General features: G+C 39.0%; 1 protein-coding gene across 1 annotated transcript in view; it reads right to left on the reverse strand.

The window, feature by feature from the left end:
- Nucleotides 1–5,371: 5,371 nt before the first annotated feature.
- Nucleotides 5,372–15,029, reverse strand: part of GALR1 (galanin receptor 1) — a 14,487-nt gene continuing 4,829 nt past the window's right edge. The window contains exons 2-3 of the mRNA XM_042048866.1: nucleotides 12,456–12,521; nucleotides 5,372–7,824 (exon numbers count right to left, since the gene is read on the reverse strand). Of these exons, the coding sequence (XP_041904800.1) occupies nucleotides 7,507–7,824; nucleotides 12,456–12,521 (384 nt within the window). The 3' untranslated portion in view covers nucleotides 5,372–7,506. The remainder of the gene's footprint in view (nucleotides 7,825–12,455; nucleotides 12,522–15,029) is intronic.

The following is a 15,029-nucleotide window of genomic DNA, read 5'->3' on the forward strand; positions in this document are numbered from 1 at the left end:
CCGCCTGCAGCCCTGGAGGATCCCATGCTGGAGCAGGTGGATGCCTGAAGGAGACTCTGAACCCATGGGAAGCCCATGCTGGAGCAGGGTCCTGGCAGGACCTGTGGCCCTATTGACAGAGGAGCCCACAATGAAGCAGGTTTGCTGGCAGGACCTGTGATCCCATGGGGGACCACCTGTGGATCTGTCTGTTCCTGAGGGACTATACCCCATGGGAACGACCCACACTGGAGCAGTTTGTGAAGAACTGCAGCCCATGGGAAGGACTCATATAGGAGAGGTTCATGGAGGACTGCCACCGGTGGGAGGGACTCCACACTGGAATAAGGGAAGAGTGTGAGGAGTTTTCCTCCTGAGGAGGAAGGAGTGGCAGAGACAATGTGTGATGAACTGACTGCAGCCCCCATTCCCTGTGCCCCTGTCCTGGTCAGGGTGCAGAGATAAAGAAATTAGGAGTTAAGTTAAGCCCAGGAAGAAGGGAAGGGTGGGGAGAGGGCATTTTTGAAATTTGGGGTTATTTAACACTATCCGATTCTGATTTGATTGGTAATGAATTAAACTAATTTCCCCAAGCTGAATCTATTTTGCCCATGACAGTAACTGGTGAGTCATCTCTCTCTGTCCTTGCCTTGATCAATGAGCCTTTCCTTATATTTTCTCTCCGTTGTCTAGTTAGGAGAGGAGTTTGCTGAACTGCTAACAGATTTCAGCTGGAGTATTTGGCATTTTTTAAGAAGCTCTAGGAAATGTTTTTGTGAAAGCCCCCCCGTGCAGCAGTGCTTCCTGTGGCTCAACTTCACTACCAACATCCTCTGAATTCAGGACTCCAGGGCTATGCAGGTCATTTCAGTTACAGAGTTGAAGGTCATGTTTAGCTCATTGGCAATTTCAGACTCATCATTTTCCAGTACAAAAATAAATTTTTAACTCATGTTCTTCCTTCCTAAATGTACGACTTTTCATTTTACTATATTAAAACTACCAGTTCACTTGTGCAAAATTGTGAAATTCAATGTAAAGGAACTGTCACGCCATCACCTCTACTGTTAATGTCACAACTGCAAGACATTAGCAGTAATTTTGTGCTTTCTTCCAAAATCTTAATATTAAACTTCAACAAATTGATAAATTCTTAACAAGTATTGCCAGAAACATCTATGTAGCTCAGATGATATATTACTAGAGGAGAGGTTTTATTTTTCTCAGCAAATTTTAGATGTGGTTAAATGTTTAAGGAGGAATGGAATGACCATGCAATGGAAATTGTATAAAGTTTTCCGAGAGGAGAATGGTGCCCTTAAGGAAACACTTCTATTAAATGAGACCTCAGCCTTCATCCAGTAAATGTATCTGGCCAAGGTGCACCAACATTTCTACAAATGTCATACACAAAGGATTCTTGAGTACTGCACAGTAAAATTGATAAAGTGCACATAATTTTAAATCCATGCTGTAGCATTTACTTTTGGTTTAAAAGGTTTTCATTAGGTGTAAAACTGATTGTATTTTGGTTTTGTGCTCAACTAGCTATTTTTACTGTATTGAAATAGCCCTTGAACAATGTTAAAGCAAATATACACACAAAGATGCACCAAGCTGACTGCCTTCTTCCAAAAGTGGAGCCACATACAGGCTTTTGCAAAATAGGTTTGGACTTCACATCATTGAAGAACTCAGTTTTTTCTCATAGTCAAAGGATCTGGCTCTATTTATCTGTCTCTTAAACTATACATAAGTTACAGAGATTTAAACTACAATTGAATAAGGAATATCAATGAATTCCATAAATTTCAACAGACTTCTTACCAGCCTGAATGAAGGACCATGCCTCCTGCACTTAAGTACTTGCAAATCAGAGTATTTTTTATATCAGTTAAATTTTTAACACCTGGTGACATCTAGCCATCAAACTCTATTCAGTTTTATGTTTACACTATTTTCTCTGGAAGTTTTCCCAAAGATGCTGCTTGTTTTTAAGTATAATGCAAACATTTTGTAAGAAAAGCAATTCGCATCTCATATAACAGAGCCAAGAAGAGATGGTACCGACCTATTGGAACTATTCCTTGAAAATTCATGCAAAGTACAATATATCTCACAACAACTGCACGCTACTTTACATGCATTACACATTGAAACAAACACAGATTTTTAATTTTTTGGTCCTTGACATTTGCCCATGAAATGAATACAGAACACTAACACAAGCTCTGTATGCTACAAGCTGTTCTTTCCTCTGCTGTCCTCTTTTCTCAAAATACCACAAATAGCATTAGGTTCAATGTGTCACACCACACTGTGAAGCAACCATGAAGATAACAATCTCTAAAATAATGTATTCACGAAATTATGTTGTAAAGAGACCCCCATCCTTCCCTACAACATGAGATTTAAAGCAAAATTGATTTCACTGCAACATTAAATATATAAAGCTTAATGTTTATCTCTTGGAGATAGTGCCATTTTTTGAGAATGGAGATATAATCAATTATGAAAATAATAAAGTCAAGGTTTGAAGGAAGAGATGCATGCATACAAAGTAAAAGGCAATACAAAGCTCAAAGACCATAATTTAAAGTATGTCATTTAAATGCCCTATTTTGCTAAAGATTAAATGGTTTTAAAAATATGGTTTTTTTCAATGCTCAAATTTGGAAAAATTAAAAAACTTTAAAAGAATTTTTAAATGCTCACAGATCCAACTAATTTCATCACACAAAATATTGAAAGAATATTGTGGTGATGCAATGTTTTTATTGTATTTTGTATGTTCTTTGTACCCTAATAGTTCGTCCTTACCTTCCCCACTTCTACTCCCAGTTGGTCTGCCCCAGATCCAAGCCGCTCCCCCGGTGCTCCCAAAAATGGTTATCCCCTCCCTTTGTTCTGGTGCCTTCCTGGCCAATCGCCCAAACTCCTCCCAAAGTTCTGGACTGTTCTGCGCCTGTTACCAAAGCCCTCCCTAATTACCCTTATATGGTCCCCGTCAATCCCCTGAGACCCTGCCCCCTCGGCTACCTCCCCTCTTGGAGATCCGCTAAACCTCGACGCCCCATTGGGGCATGTGACCCCTCTCCCTCCACCCACCAAGACCATTGGACCAGATGTGACTCCTTCCCTCCAGCATCCCTCCCTCCTAGTCCGCCTATTGGGCCCTAGTTGGGTTACTCCCCCTGTTCCACCCCCCGTTTATAAGGCGTACCAGCATTGCCACTCTTGTTTGTTCGCTGTGGATACCCTTCAAGAAAGTTGGATTACCTCCTGTGGCAAGCCTCCCTGCTACTTTTTATCTTTCCCTTCGTCGAGGGCTGCCGACTGCCACAGTGCTTGGAGCCGGTGCTCTGCAGGGTAGAGCTGAGGCTTCAGAGGAGCAGCTTTAAAGTTCTGTGCCTCCAGCTGCTCCCCACTCCTGTCACACACCGCTGGAGCTAGCCTGGGCAGTGGGCAGCAGCGGTCACTGCGACAGAATATTAGGATTGCAGATGGGAATACTCAACTACAAAATTTAAGTTTGCTTCTTATGCCATCATAATGTTTTTTACATATAATTCCAGCCAGTTTGGGCATATTTTTGTAATTTCTATTACAGCATAAAATTTCATTAGCAACCTTAGACATATGAAAATTGTTAAGAAATTCTACATGTTTTGATACAAGATCTTTAGGCAATTATGAATGATTGCATTACTACATACCGTGTTTAGTACGTACTTGTGACTGACAACAGTGTAGTTTAATGACTCAGAAGCAGCAATTAAATGTCAGCTTCACTTGCAACTAATAAGATTCCTTTCTTCAATACAATTGGGAAATACAATTACCTGTGAAGCAGTATGGCCGAGCATAAAGTTGCACAAGTTCTTTCATTTTTCTGCATGTTAGCACGTATTGGACAGTATGCTGGCCAAGTGCCATTTAATTGGGGGTTTTTGGCTATGGATCCTAAATCTGGTTTATGTATAGCAGTGCACAGTGTACATCTGAGTACACACATATATTGAAATTGTATTTTAGTCTTTATTTGTGGAAGGAGAGCGCTGCTGTAATCTTTTGTATTACACCTCCAACACCTTACCCACAGTCAGGCAGAGCAAACACGGCACTAAGAACCCTGGTGGAATATTTTCTTTATCTCTTTTAATGAGATTTCTGTATCTTTTTAAGGCAAAAGTGGTGCAAAGCAGAATGCAAAATGTATACAATGCAAACCTGGTTAGAAACCTGCTGCAGTGTCTTAGTTTGAGAGGAATCTGAGTAAACATTCCTGTTGCCTATTTTGTTTTTTACAGCGTAACATATTCAGTCACACAACAGGATGGAATTCAGTGGGATTATTTCCTCTGGTCTAGCCAGACAAATCTCTTTTTTTCTCTTGCCTTTACTTCATATACACTGAAATCAACCTTTCTGGTTAGAAAAAGATGTAAAAAAGCATACTAAGCCAGTCAATGAGGTGAAACTTTTCCTTTGCTTTCCACCAGAAACAACAATCCCTGCCAACAAGCTCAGAACGTGGAAGCAAATACTCAGTTGTAGGGGATCTTAGCAGCCATTCCCTGATTTTTACCCAAATCAGCCATTTCTGTGGCAGGACACCTTCCTGACCAAGTGTCCAGCTGCTCAAAGGTTAGACACAGTTCACAGCACACATTAACACTGTTTTATAGTCACAACCTTTGTGTCACAGCTGAGTATGACAAAGTCACACTAGAGACAGGGAGCAACAAAGGCGCATGTTTCAGGCAGGAAGCTGAGCCTTGGAGTGTCAGCTGCTTCTTAAAGTTTCCCTGAAAAGTCAGGTGGAAGTTTTACTGATACTCACCAGGAACAAGGTGGGACCTTTCTAAGTAGTTGTTATTGCAGTCCCCACCCTCCTACTCCCTCATCCTAAAAATTTCAGGCAGATGTAGCTCCGTTACTAACAAGCACCTAGGTTTAAAACTGTGTACAACTAAGGAAAAAAATTCTTCTCCAGATGAAAAAATAAACTCATCTTGTTATTGTAATTGTTTATACAATTATATGTTTACATTGCAATTTTTATTCAAAATCATAAAATAGCAATATTTTAAAACAAAAAATACAATTTTCAAAATTGTAGACTTCCCTAAAATGTTGTAAATTCAGCTGAAGTCTGATAATGCTTTAATAATTTGAGTGTTAAGGTAATGAGTATCTGAAAACTCAAAGGAACTTCTTTCTAGGCAGTTTCCAAACCTCAGTCCCAGCCCAGGAAATGATTCCCTGCATAGATAAACCCTTCTTTTCCAACTGAGGGGTTTTTAAAAGATTTATTTATTTATTTAGTGTTCCTAGCAATACCATCAAATGGTCTCTTCATATGAAAGAACGGACACAAACACCACGCATGCAATAGCATGTCTTTGATATTTTTACTGATTCCAAGCAGACAATACGGACACATAAACATAGATATTTTTCTGTGAGCTAACCCTCTGTAGCTGACATTCCACCACTCGGAATTCTTTTTTTTTTTTAAAGCAAGTCTGTGGAGAAAAAGGAAACTGAAAGAGCATCTGGCCAACACCACTTAGCATCTTCAAAGACCAGAAAAGGTTGCAGGACTCTCAGCAATTTTCCACATGATACCAAACCTGGGGGAGTGGTGGATATTCTGGAGAGCAGGTGTACCTTTCAAAGGGCCCTTGGTAAGCAGGAAATGCAGAAGCAACAGCTATCAAATGCGTGAAGTTCAGGAAAGCCCAAAGCCAAGTCCTGAAACTTGGACTGGGACTCAATGCAGTTCTGCAGAAAAGGACTTGAGTGCTTGTAAAGCAGAAATTAAATATAAATCAGCAGCCATGAATTATGATAATATTGGGCTGTATTAGCAAGAACCAGCCAAGGGACCAAGGAAAGCAATTACTCCACTCAGTGCTTGTGAGCCCACACCTGGAACACACCCTTCAGTTTTGAATACCTCAGTTGATGAGAGGGGTGGATACATTGGAGGAAGGGCAGTGGATGGCCACTGATCCAGCCAGGGACCTGAGGAGACACTGAGAGCAGCACACTGTTTCAGAAGAGAAGGCTGAGGGGAAATTCAATGGCCATCTTAAAATTACATATTAGTCAGTTAGAAAAAAGAATTCAGTACACAGTGAAAGGCAGAAAGCAATGGTCACAAGATACATCAAGGGAAATCCCAGCTGTGGATAAGGAAAAATATTTTAGTGACGGGTGATTAGGCACTAGCACAGGTTGCTCCAAAAAGATTGTTGAATGGCGATCCTTAGAAGCTTTCAGATCTTGAGACAAGGAAGTGATACAACTCTGAGAGTATGCCTGCCTTGAGAGGATGTCCAGAGGTTCCTTTAATTTGATTTGCTCTATGAGCCTATGGGTCATTAATAAAAAAAGGTAAGATCATGTCTTACTCCAGCTAAAAGAATGTTTTCAAAGGAGCAAGTTTTCTTCCATTATTTCTTTAGTGATTTACCACCTAAAGACATTTTAAGTACATTTATAAAATTATGGAATCTACTAATTTTATTTAGGAATTTGCAGAATTGTACCATTTACATTATGTACTTTGCATTAATTTAAATGCAACCTTCTTTATATTTCCAATTTAAAACTACATGATATCAAGCTTCACCTACAACTTTTAAGGGAATGCTATCTTTGAATCCTTAAGCATTGTCTAGAGTTGCTTTCCAGAACATGGTATTTTAAAACGTGTATACTTTGCACATTTAAAACTGTGTCTCCATCTCTAGGTCTGTGAAATTAAGAAAACATCCATACACGTGCACATGCAGCACATGAAGAAAAGACTTGCTCAGACACAAATCTCATTTTGATACAACTACATACAGGCCATAAAAAAACCTCCTATACAGTGTACACAGAAGTCCTGTGTATACAGTAAGGCAGCCATAGGAAGTGGAAAACCAGTCCATCCTTGCTCAGTAAGACACATTAAAACCAGCTAAACAGGTAGAATTAGCATTTCCTCTCCAATTGCCTCAAGGCATACACAACTTATTCCAACTCCAAATCAGAGCCAATGTTTACTTTTAAAAAGAAAAAAGGCATTCTCAAAACAATCTGAAGAGAGCACAAAAGCTTTCATCTTTGAAATGATAGTAGTCCAATATTTATTATCTGTAGGACAGAAAATTTATCCATTTTTCACTTTCATGGAGTAAGATGTCAGAAAGTTAACTGTCCACATCAATATCTTCATCTTGTACATTTGTATGCTTAGTGAGTAAGAATACAGACATATCACCTCAACATTTTTTTTCTCAAATATATATGAAAGGTCCAAGAGCTTTATTTGACAAAGTTATCTAAGATGCAAAGGATCATCCCAGGTTTATTTCATATGAGTTTCACAAACTTTGGCTACAAATGCAACCTCATTATATTAAATATCAATTAGCTTTATCAAGATAAACCCAGGATAAAGCTCATTGTGCTTTTTTTTCTTGGTGTTTTGTTCACAGAAAGGAAGAGCCAACACACAGGGTTTCTCAACATTCACACATGGGTACAATTAGTAGAGGGTGGTGTATCTATCCGACTTTTATTTTCCTTAGCATCATTCAGAGGTGACTCGTTACCAATTTGGCATTTGAAGACTTGTTTGTAGGCTTTCCTAAAATTTTCAGATAGAAATGCATATATGATTGGGTTCACAGAAGAATTGCTGTAAGCCAGGCAGTGTGCAGTTACCCTGAAGAGAAAGGAGGCTTGAGTCAGCGGGAAAACTCCAAATTCAGCCCAGAGATGGATCACGTGATGAGGCAGCCAGGAGATGCCAAAAACCACTACCACCACCAACACAGTCTGTGCTGTCTGAGACAAGGAAAGGAAAACACATATGTCTGATGAGCACTCAAAGAATCAGCTTTAAACCTGCTTCAAAACTACTATTTTGGGGAAAAAAACACAACAAAAAGTATACTGACAGGGAACACACTGGAATATTTGTTACTGATTTTACCCCATTACCTATATGTGCTTTATTTTGCATAGTGAACTACTACAAGGAGAATCCCAGCCTTGGAAAATGTCATAGTAAAGTGCAAATGCGCAACTTTCCTCAACGGTAAAGAATGATGTTCCTAAACCCCTACACAAAAGCTTAGACTTTTCTGAAGTGGACCTAAGCCTGTTGTAAAATAATGACAACAGGGTCTTTGGGATTTAAGTTTTAGTACAGTGCACAAGAATTTCTGATGAAAATTTCAAGAGAGATCTATTATACATGAAGGCAGCTGGTGGAAGAGCTTAGAGCTTCTCAAGTGGTTACTAAATGTGCAGGGGATTTTTTGAAAGTGTCTCCTTTAAACGCAGAATTTCCAGTAGGAGAGTCATACAAAAACATTCTGGGATACAATTAGCGAAAAAAAAGAAGTAAGGGCTTGAAATTTCTGGTGATTGCACATTATCAAAACCAATCTGGAAATGAAAGTTCACCACCAAACACTACATTAAAAAATGGAACAAAAAATATCCTCAGTGTTGCTTCCAAACTCCACTTCCACTATTTATGAGAGGACCATTAATTTCATTACATCCATTCTGACAGCTCCAGAATCAGTTGGTACAGACCCTTCAGGTGCTGAAGGAGTCCTGTCAGGGAACAGTGGAATTTGACTGTCAATATTTTATTTAGTTTTCACTTACTTCAGAAACAGGAGTTAGCGTTTCACAGTGGCCTAACTAATTAATATCTACTCCTCTATCAAGTATCTCTTTCAACTAAATAAGTCTCCAAATAGAATTCTAATAATAATTCCAAAGCATATTCTATTGGGGGCCATTATAATTACTACATTAACACTTTATAACTTATTTTTTCAGATAATTTAGCGTCTTCTTCACAGCCAAAACTAACCCAGTGGCTACAAAGTGATAAATACTGCACCACAGAAAATATGTAGAGTTCATTGAACTTGGTCTATACTTTTTGGACTGATTAATGCTCAGTAGTAATTCAGACTGACCTACCTAATCAGAACATGAGTTAGCAAAGAGAAATTTACAGGAAAAACATTTTCATTTCTGTGGCAACAGGCCAAAATAACTTATGACAAATGCTGTTGTTGGTCAGTATAATCTCACAACGGAAAACAAAGGACATTATGTTTGTATTTAATATAATTTGTTTAGTCTAAAGCAATCATCTGTTTTCACAAGCCATTCCTCTGCTTAGCTCCGTAGAGTTTAAGTCAGTTGCCTCTAAAACAGCCACAGAGATATTTTCTTTTTCAGGTCTTACCAGGAGAATGTGTTCTAACAAGACTGCATAAATTACGAACAGTATTCTCTGATTGATGTATTCAGTGGTTTAATATTCCAAGTGAAAACAAATTTTCAGGATACCATATGCACAATTACTTCAGAAGAGGCATATTACTCCAGTTTGTTCAAAATTCTAAGAAAAAATAACCAAGGCATCTGAAAGCAGAGGGTGACAATGTGTCTCTTGTAACTTTTACTTGAAGTATTTCATATCTGCAGAATAAGCAATTTTTTTATTAGGAAACCTCACAACATCTGCTTTATCCCATTGTTCCTCTGAAGCCTAACTTTAGAGCTTACCTTTCCAAAATCATCAGTTTGTCTTGCAAACAAGGTATCACTAAAAAGCAGCTCTTTTTTACTTACTGGGAGCTTGCATTAATAAATAAAACCCACCTGAAATATATGATGTTAATATTGATGCTTTCTGACCAAAAAGCATGTAAAATAGAATTTAGGCAAATTAATGTTTTTCATTATTTTTTTCCCACACAGCTAGTGAATTTATTTTTAGATTCTTCTATTGGAATGTTGATCAAGGTTTGAATAAAGCTAAAAAATGTATAATTACACCTGAAATGCATTCTTCACAAGACAGTAGAAGGAAAAGAAGAAAAATATGGTAACCAGAGAGAGCATTAACACACTAACGAAGACAGGGTTATTTTGAAAAACATGAGATAGGCCTTAGGTTTAGAAACTCTTTTTCTAAGGCAAAAAAATATTTTGGACGGCTTTTTGGTTCTTTTTCCTCTTTGGCCACTGAACCCTGATACATCCAAGCAGTCTTGATCATGCCTGTAGTGCTTTACCCTGAAGCTAGGAAAGTTAATTCCTAGTCAGACCCGCAATTTTTAAGAATTAGTTGTTCAAGGAAATGCAGAGATATTTCCAGTTTGAGAATAACTTAGATGAGAGATGGCAATGTACAAAACGTCTTTGAAAACTGCACCTTTGGCCTTGACAACGTTAAATGCAAAAGTATATATGTTAATTATTTTACTGAGTCAGGGCCATAATGCTTTTAATTCTAGGAATCAAAATCTATTGAGTAGGATATTTTTTTAAAAAATAGAGAATGCCTAAATAACAGAGTACTTATTTCCTGTTGAGTCCATGTATATCTCATTTACATTGCAGACAGTCTGCATGCCCGTATGAAAATAGTGGCCAGATTAAATGAAGACCTACAGCCTAAGGGGTTTTTCCTCCACATCCATAAACTGAGAAGTTAGTCAAATGATTACTGTGGTCAAATCTGCTCAAAAATCACAACCACATTATATTAACTGACAAATTCTCTGAATAAACACATCTTTCAAATATTGTTCTAAGGTTATATTCTTCTTTAAAGACTTTTCATGATTCTATTTGTATCCGGTACGTAGCTTATGTCTTGAATGTAAGAGAAGAAAACGTTGTGTGGAAAATCAATAGAAAAATTGGAGAATCATTAAAAGTCTTTTATTAGACTCCTATTGGGAAGCACAATGAATTTCATTTTAAAGGTTCCTCATACAGCCTAGGAATTCTTCACTGAAACATTACAAAATCAGCTAGTTAAAAAAAACCAAAACAAACAAAACATAAAAATCCCATGATTTACAAGTCAGGGGAAAATGCCTGTGAGAAAAAAAAAAAAAAAATTAACACTAAAGACAGGTTGTCTCCCTGTGCCTAAATTTCAGATGCTCTGAAGTTCCAAGTATTAGGATCTCAGGTAATGGCTTGATGCAATGTGATGGAAAACTTGGATCAGAAAAGATTCCTATCTGCTAAGTTCAGAGGGACACTGAATACTTCATTGAATACTTAATTTCAATTTCTTCTCTCTGTTTCATCTTTAGTAACAAGCAATATAATACCAAATTAGCTTAGCCATAAGACTAAAGTACAATCGAACAAGTTGTCATGGGTTAGCAAGCATACTCCCGGAAGGGATGTCCTTGCAAAGGGGCGCTTACAGCTTCCTCTATGACCTAACAGAACCTATCAGCTGGCCAGTTTGAATATGGACAATTCTCTAAGCCACTTAAAGTTGTGACCGCCTCTGGGATCCACATTTAAGAATACACAACCCCCCCCAGCTCTCTCTCATTTCCGGCGCTGGCACAGGCGGCTGCGGGCCCCGTGTGGGGGCCAGTGGGCCCGGCCAGTCCCTGCTCGGGCCAGGCCAGGCCGGGCCACGGCCATCCTGGAGCCGATGGATCTGTTCCAGCCGTGGAACCTCCCCCACTGCCTTGCCGTGGGCAGCCGGAGCGGCTCGGCTCTCCCCCCTCTCCACTTCGATAAGAAACATTCCAGCCGAAAGGCCGAGGTGAGATTAACCCTTTTATTGCTGTGAAGAGCTGAAAACCTGAGGGAAGAGAGAAAGGAGATGCTTAAAGCTGAAAGTCTGTTGTGAAGCTATGATATATCAGAGTATCCCGTTGTAATTCCATGAAGATATGGGGGGTGGAGTGTTCAACTCGTAAGCAAAAGCACCTGCGCTGAGATAGGCAGATGCTGACGCAGCTGTAATTTCATGAGAAGTTTGGACAGGGAGAGATGGACCAGATGAGGACTTTTGCTCCACACGGGAAAGGAGAAAACCTCAGTTCCTAGAGATGTTCCCAGAGATAGTCCTAGAGATGAAGATGAGGAGGACCCTTTGCTCCCAGGGAAGGAGAAGGGCCTCTGTTCTTAGAGATGAAATGCTCCCAGAGATGGGTGAAGAGAACTTTTGTTTCTGAATGGCTCAACCTTAAAATTGCACCCCAAAAAACTTCAGGAGTGGACCCTTGAAAGCAGTTGTGGGAAAAGCTGCAAGTCGGGGGAAGGGACTCACATCGTGAGCAGAGACTCCTCTTCCTAAATGGACTGAACAATATTTGGAAGTGGGCGGCTGTCTCGTGATAATGTTTTCATAGCACAAGCAAGAAGAGACTTCTCTTTCTAAATGGACTGAACAAGGTTATTATGGAAGTGGTAAACAGACTGAACATCTTAAGGGTTGTCTTTTCACATTGTCAGTGGGAGATTTTTTTCCTTCTTTTAGGTCTGTTAATAAACTTCTTTATATTCTTGCAAAGTTGGTGCCTGCTTTGCGTTTCTCCTAATTCTTATCTCACAGAAGATAAACAGTAATGAGTATTTTGGGCCAAACCACTGCACAAGTATTAGTAGTGAATGAATCATACCTTTTTCTTGGATGCTTCTGATTTCTTTGACATGTTTCTCAATTTCTTATGCAGATGATTAAGAACCTGAAAAGATTAATTTGCATCTCTTTATCATATTTCACCACTTTCTATTCAAACAAAATTCAAACCCATGTATCTTAGAGTACTCTCATGCTCTCCAGTACTGCATGATTTGCTTACAAGCATCGCTGAACCAAGTTACACGTTTCAAACATGCACAGTAGGAAAACCAAAGGAATTATCTATCTGCATCTGTGTGAACCAACAAATATGAAGCAGACCACAACTGAATTATTTTATAAATATTTGGATGTATTACATAACAAATATATATCACAAATTAACAAGGAAACAGATGGAAACCTATCCTGCACATAGAATTAGCAATCTCTCTTCTTCCATAAAGTCAAGGACTGTTGGTTTAGATTGACCTTTAGTGTGTGTAAAAAACATCAGAAAAGTGTGGGTTTTGAGTCAGAGCTTTTCTGAGTCACCTGCATAATTTGCTTTCTTCATACGGATGCTTGATTAATATAATCAAGATGTTAGGAGTTTTGATCTTTGAAAGAAGCTTAGGCTTTCAAAAATAATTTATAATAAAATGAGGCATGACACACGAGGCATGACACATGAGGCATGTGATGATACTCACCATGCGTCTTTCGCAAGTAAATTTTAAAAATATGTCACAAAAAGGCTCATCATCCAAGAGCAGGGTCCAAATTTTAACGTAATCATTTACACATAAGGTTTGGGATAGAGGATGCATAGAGATCTTGAGGTGGGGAAAAGGGTTCAAATTCAGATTCTTCTATATCATCTGGGGGTATTTTCTCTGCTTTGGGATGCACAGCTAATCACTACCAGGACAGACATCAGTCAAGATTATCTAGAGACTTGATCCCACTCTGGTATTAGAGTCTTAGAGACATACATATTGAATTAAAAGAAGTAAGATGGTATTTGTGAATAACCAGAGCTCATCAGCAGACTGCATTTTTAGGTATCTACTCTTAGCTACCAGAGAACCACCAACAACAATAAAAATAAGAAATTACTTGTAACCACTTAATATTGTGAGTGCAGAGATATAATTTGTGCTTATCTGTGCACTAACATGTGACTCACCCTGCATTCACTTCCTATTTGGAAACACTATCCAGGCCTTTTCCGGGGCTAACCTGAGCTAAGGAAAAGCAGGAGAAAAATAAATGGGCTTTCCCTGAGAAAGTCACATTTTGACTTCATTTCTTTGTTCTTAAGTATGAAGCAGACCCAAAGGAAAGGACAGAACCTCAGCAGAAGACCAAGGAGATGACCATCTGGCTCACAGACTTTTTATTCACTTGCCATCCCCCTGTACAAACCAGCTGAATGGCTGAGTCCATCAGTGAAAAACATAAAACCAAATAAAAGGGCATGGGAGGAACGCAATTAAGTTCACTTCCCATCACTGCTGCTTCATCTATCATACCCCCTTCACATAACTTACAGTGGTGGGCTGTTTCTACTGGACCTTTGCAAATCCCATCATGTGCTACCCAGTGACTGCACTGTTCTGTGATTCTCTCTCACAGACCAAAACTAAAGTCAGATAAACTCTTCCCAGGAATCAGAACTGCAAAATCTTTTTTAAAGTTACAAACATTTTTTTCTTCTGTTCTGAAACTTTTAGCCCAAAGTTTTGCATTGCATCTCTCTCCAGTTCAAAGAAAGATGCAGTAGACAAAACAGTTAAATTGGATATTTGAGGGGGATGGGAGGTGGTGGCAGAGGGTTTTGTTGTTAATTTAGATTATAACCTTCAAATGAACCTTCTCAGCTTCCCCTCTTTCGGATTACACACACATTTCATAAAATAAGTATTTGCAGTGAAAACATGTTGGCTTTATGTAGTATTGTACCAGATGGCATGAAAAGTAGCAGCAAGAGAAATAGACAAAATGCAATTACTTATCAACAGCAGAGGAACAGCTCTCAAAGACCTACACAGAATGTCATGGAGTATTAAAAAAGAGCCATGTTTTTGCACAAACACTACAAGCTAAATCGAAGACAATCCCCCACTACCCTGTTCAAATTGCCTCTCCTCTGGGCCAGTGAATAATCAATTGTTCCTCTAATAGCCTGAATGAACAATATTTCTACAATATGCTTTTTAATTTGTCTCAGGCTATTTCTCTTAAGATGTTATTTCAAAATATCCACTAATACATTTCCATGTGCATTTTTAACTCATGGAATTAAATACTCAGCTTGCTAAAAAATAGGTCCCAACCTGGTCTCATAAGATGTAATATTTTCAACGCCAATTTCATGTACCTGTTGTTCAGAGATCAGCTTCCCTGCTTTCTGGAGATGAGGGTGGGGTGCTGTGGTAAGAAAATTATGTTGTTGTGTAAGAGAGTGTAAGGAGACTTGTAGGATCTAGTCTGGTCCAGATTGTATGACCACGACTGCCACTCATGACATTTGACTCAGGCCCTTCATTTTCCCTACAGATCTCTCCTCTCCTCCTCCTCTCCTCCTCCTCTCCTCCTCCTCTCCTCCTCCTCTCCTCCTCCTCTCCTC

This window comes from Corvus kubaryi, unplaced genomic scaffold (assembly GCF_017639235.1).
Source record: "Corvus kubaryi isolate FWS band 111438036 unplaced genomic scaffold, C.kubaryi_AGA036_p1.0 68, whole genome shotgun sequence".
In the NCBI taxonomy this organism is placed as follows: domain Eukaryota; kingdom Metazoa; phylum Chordata; class Aves; order Passeriformes; family Corvidae; genus Corvus; species Corvus kubaryi.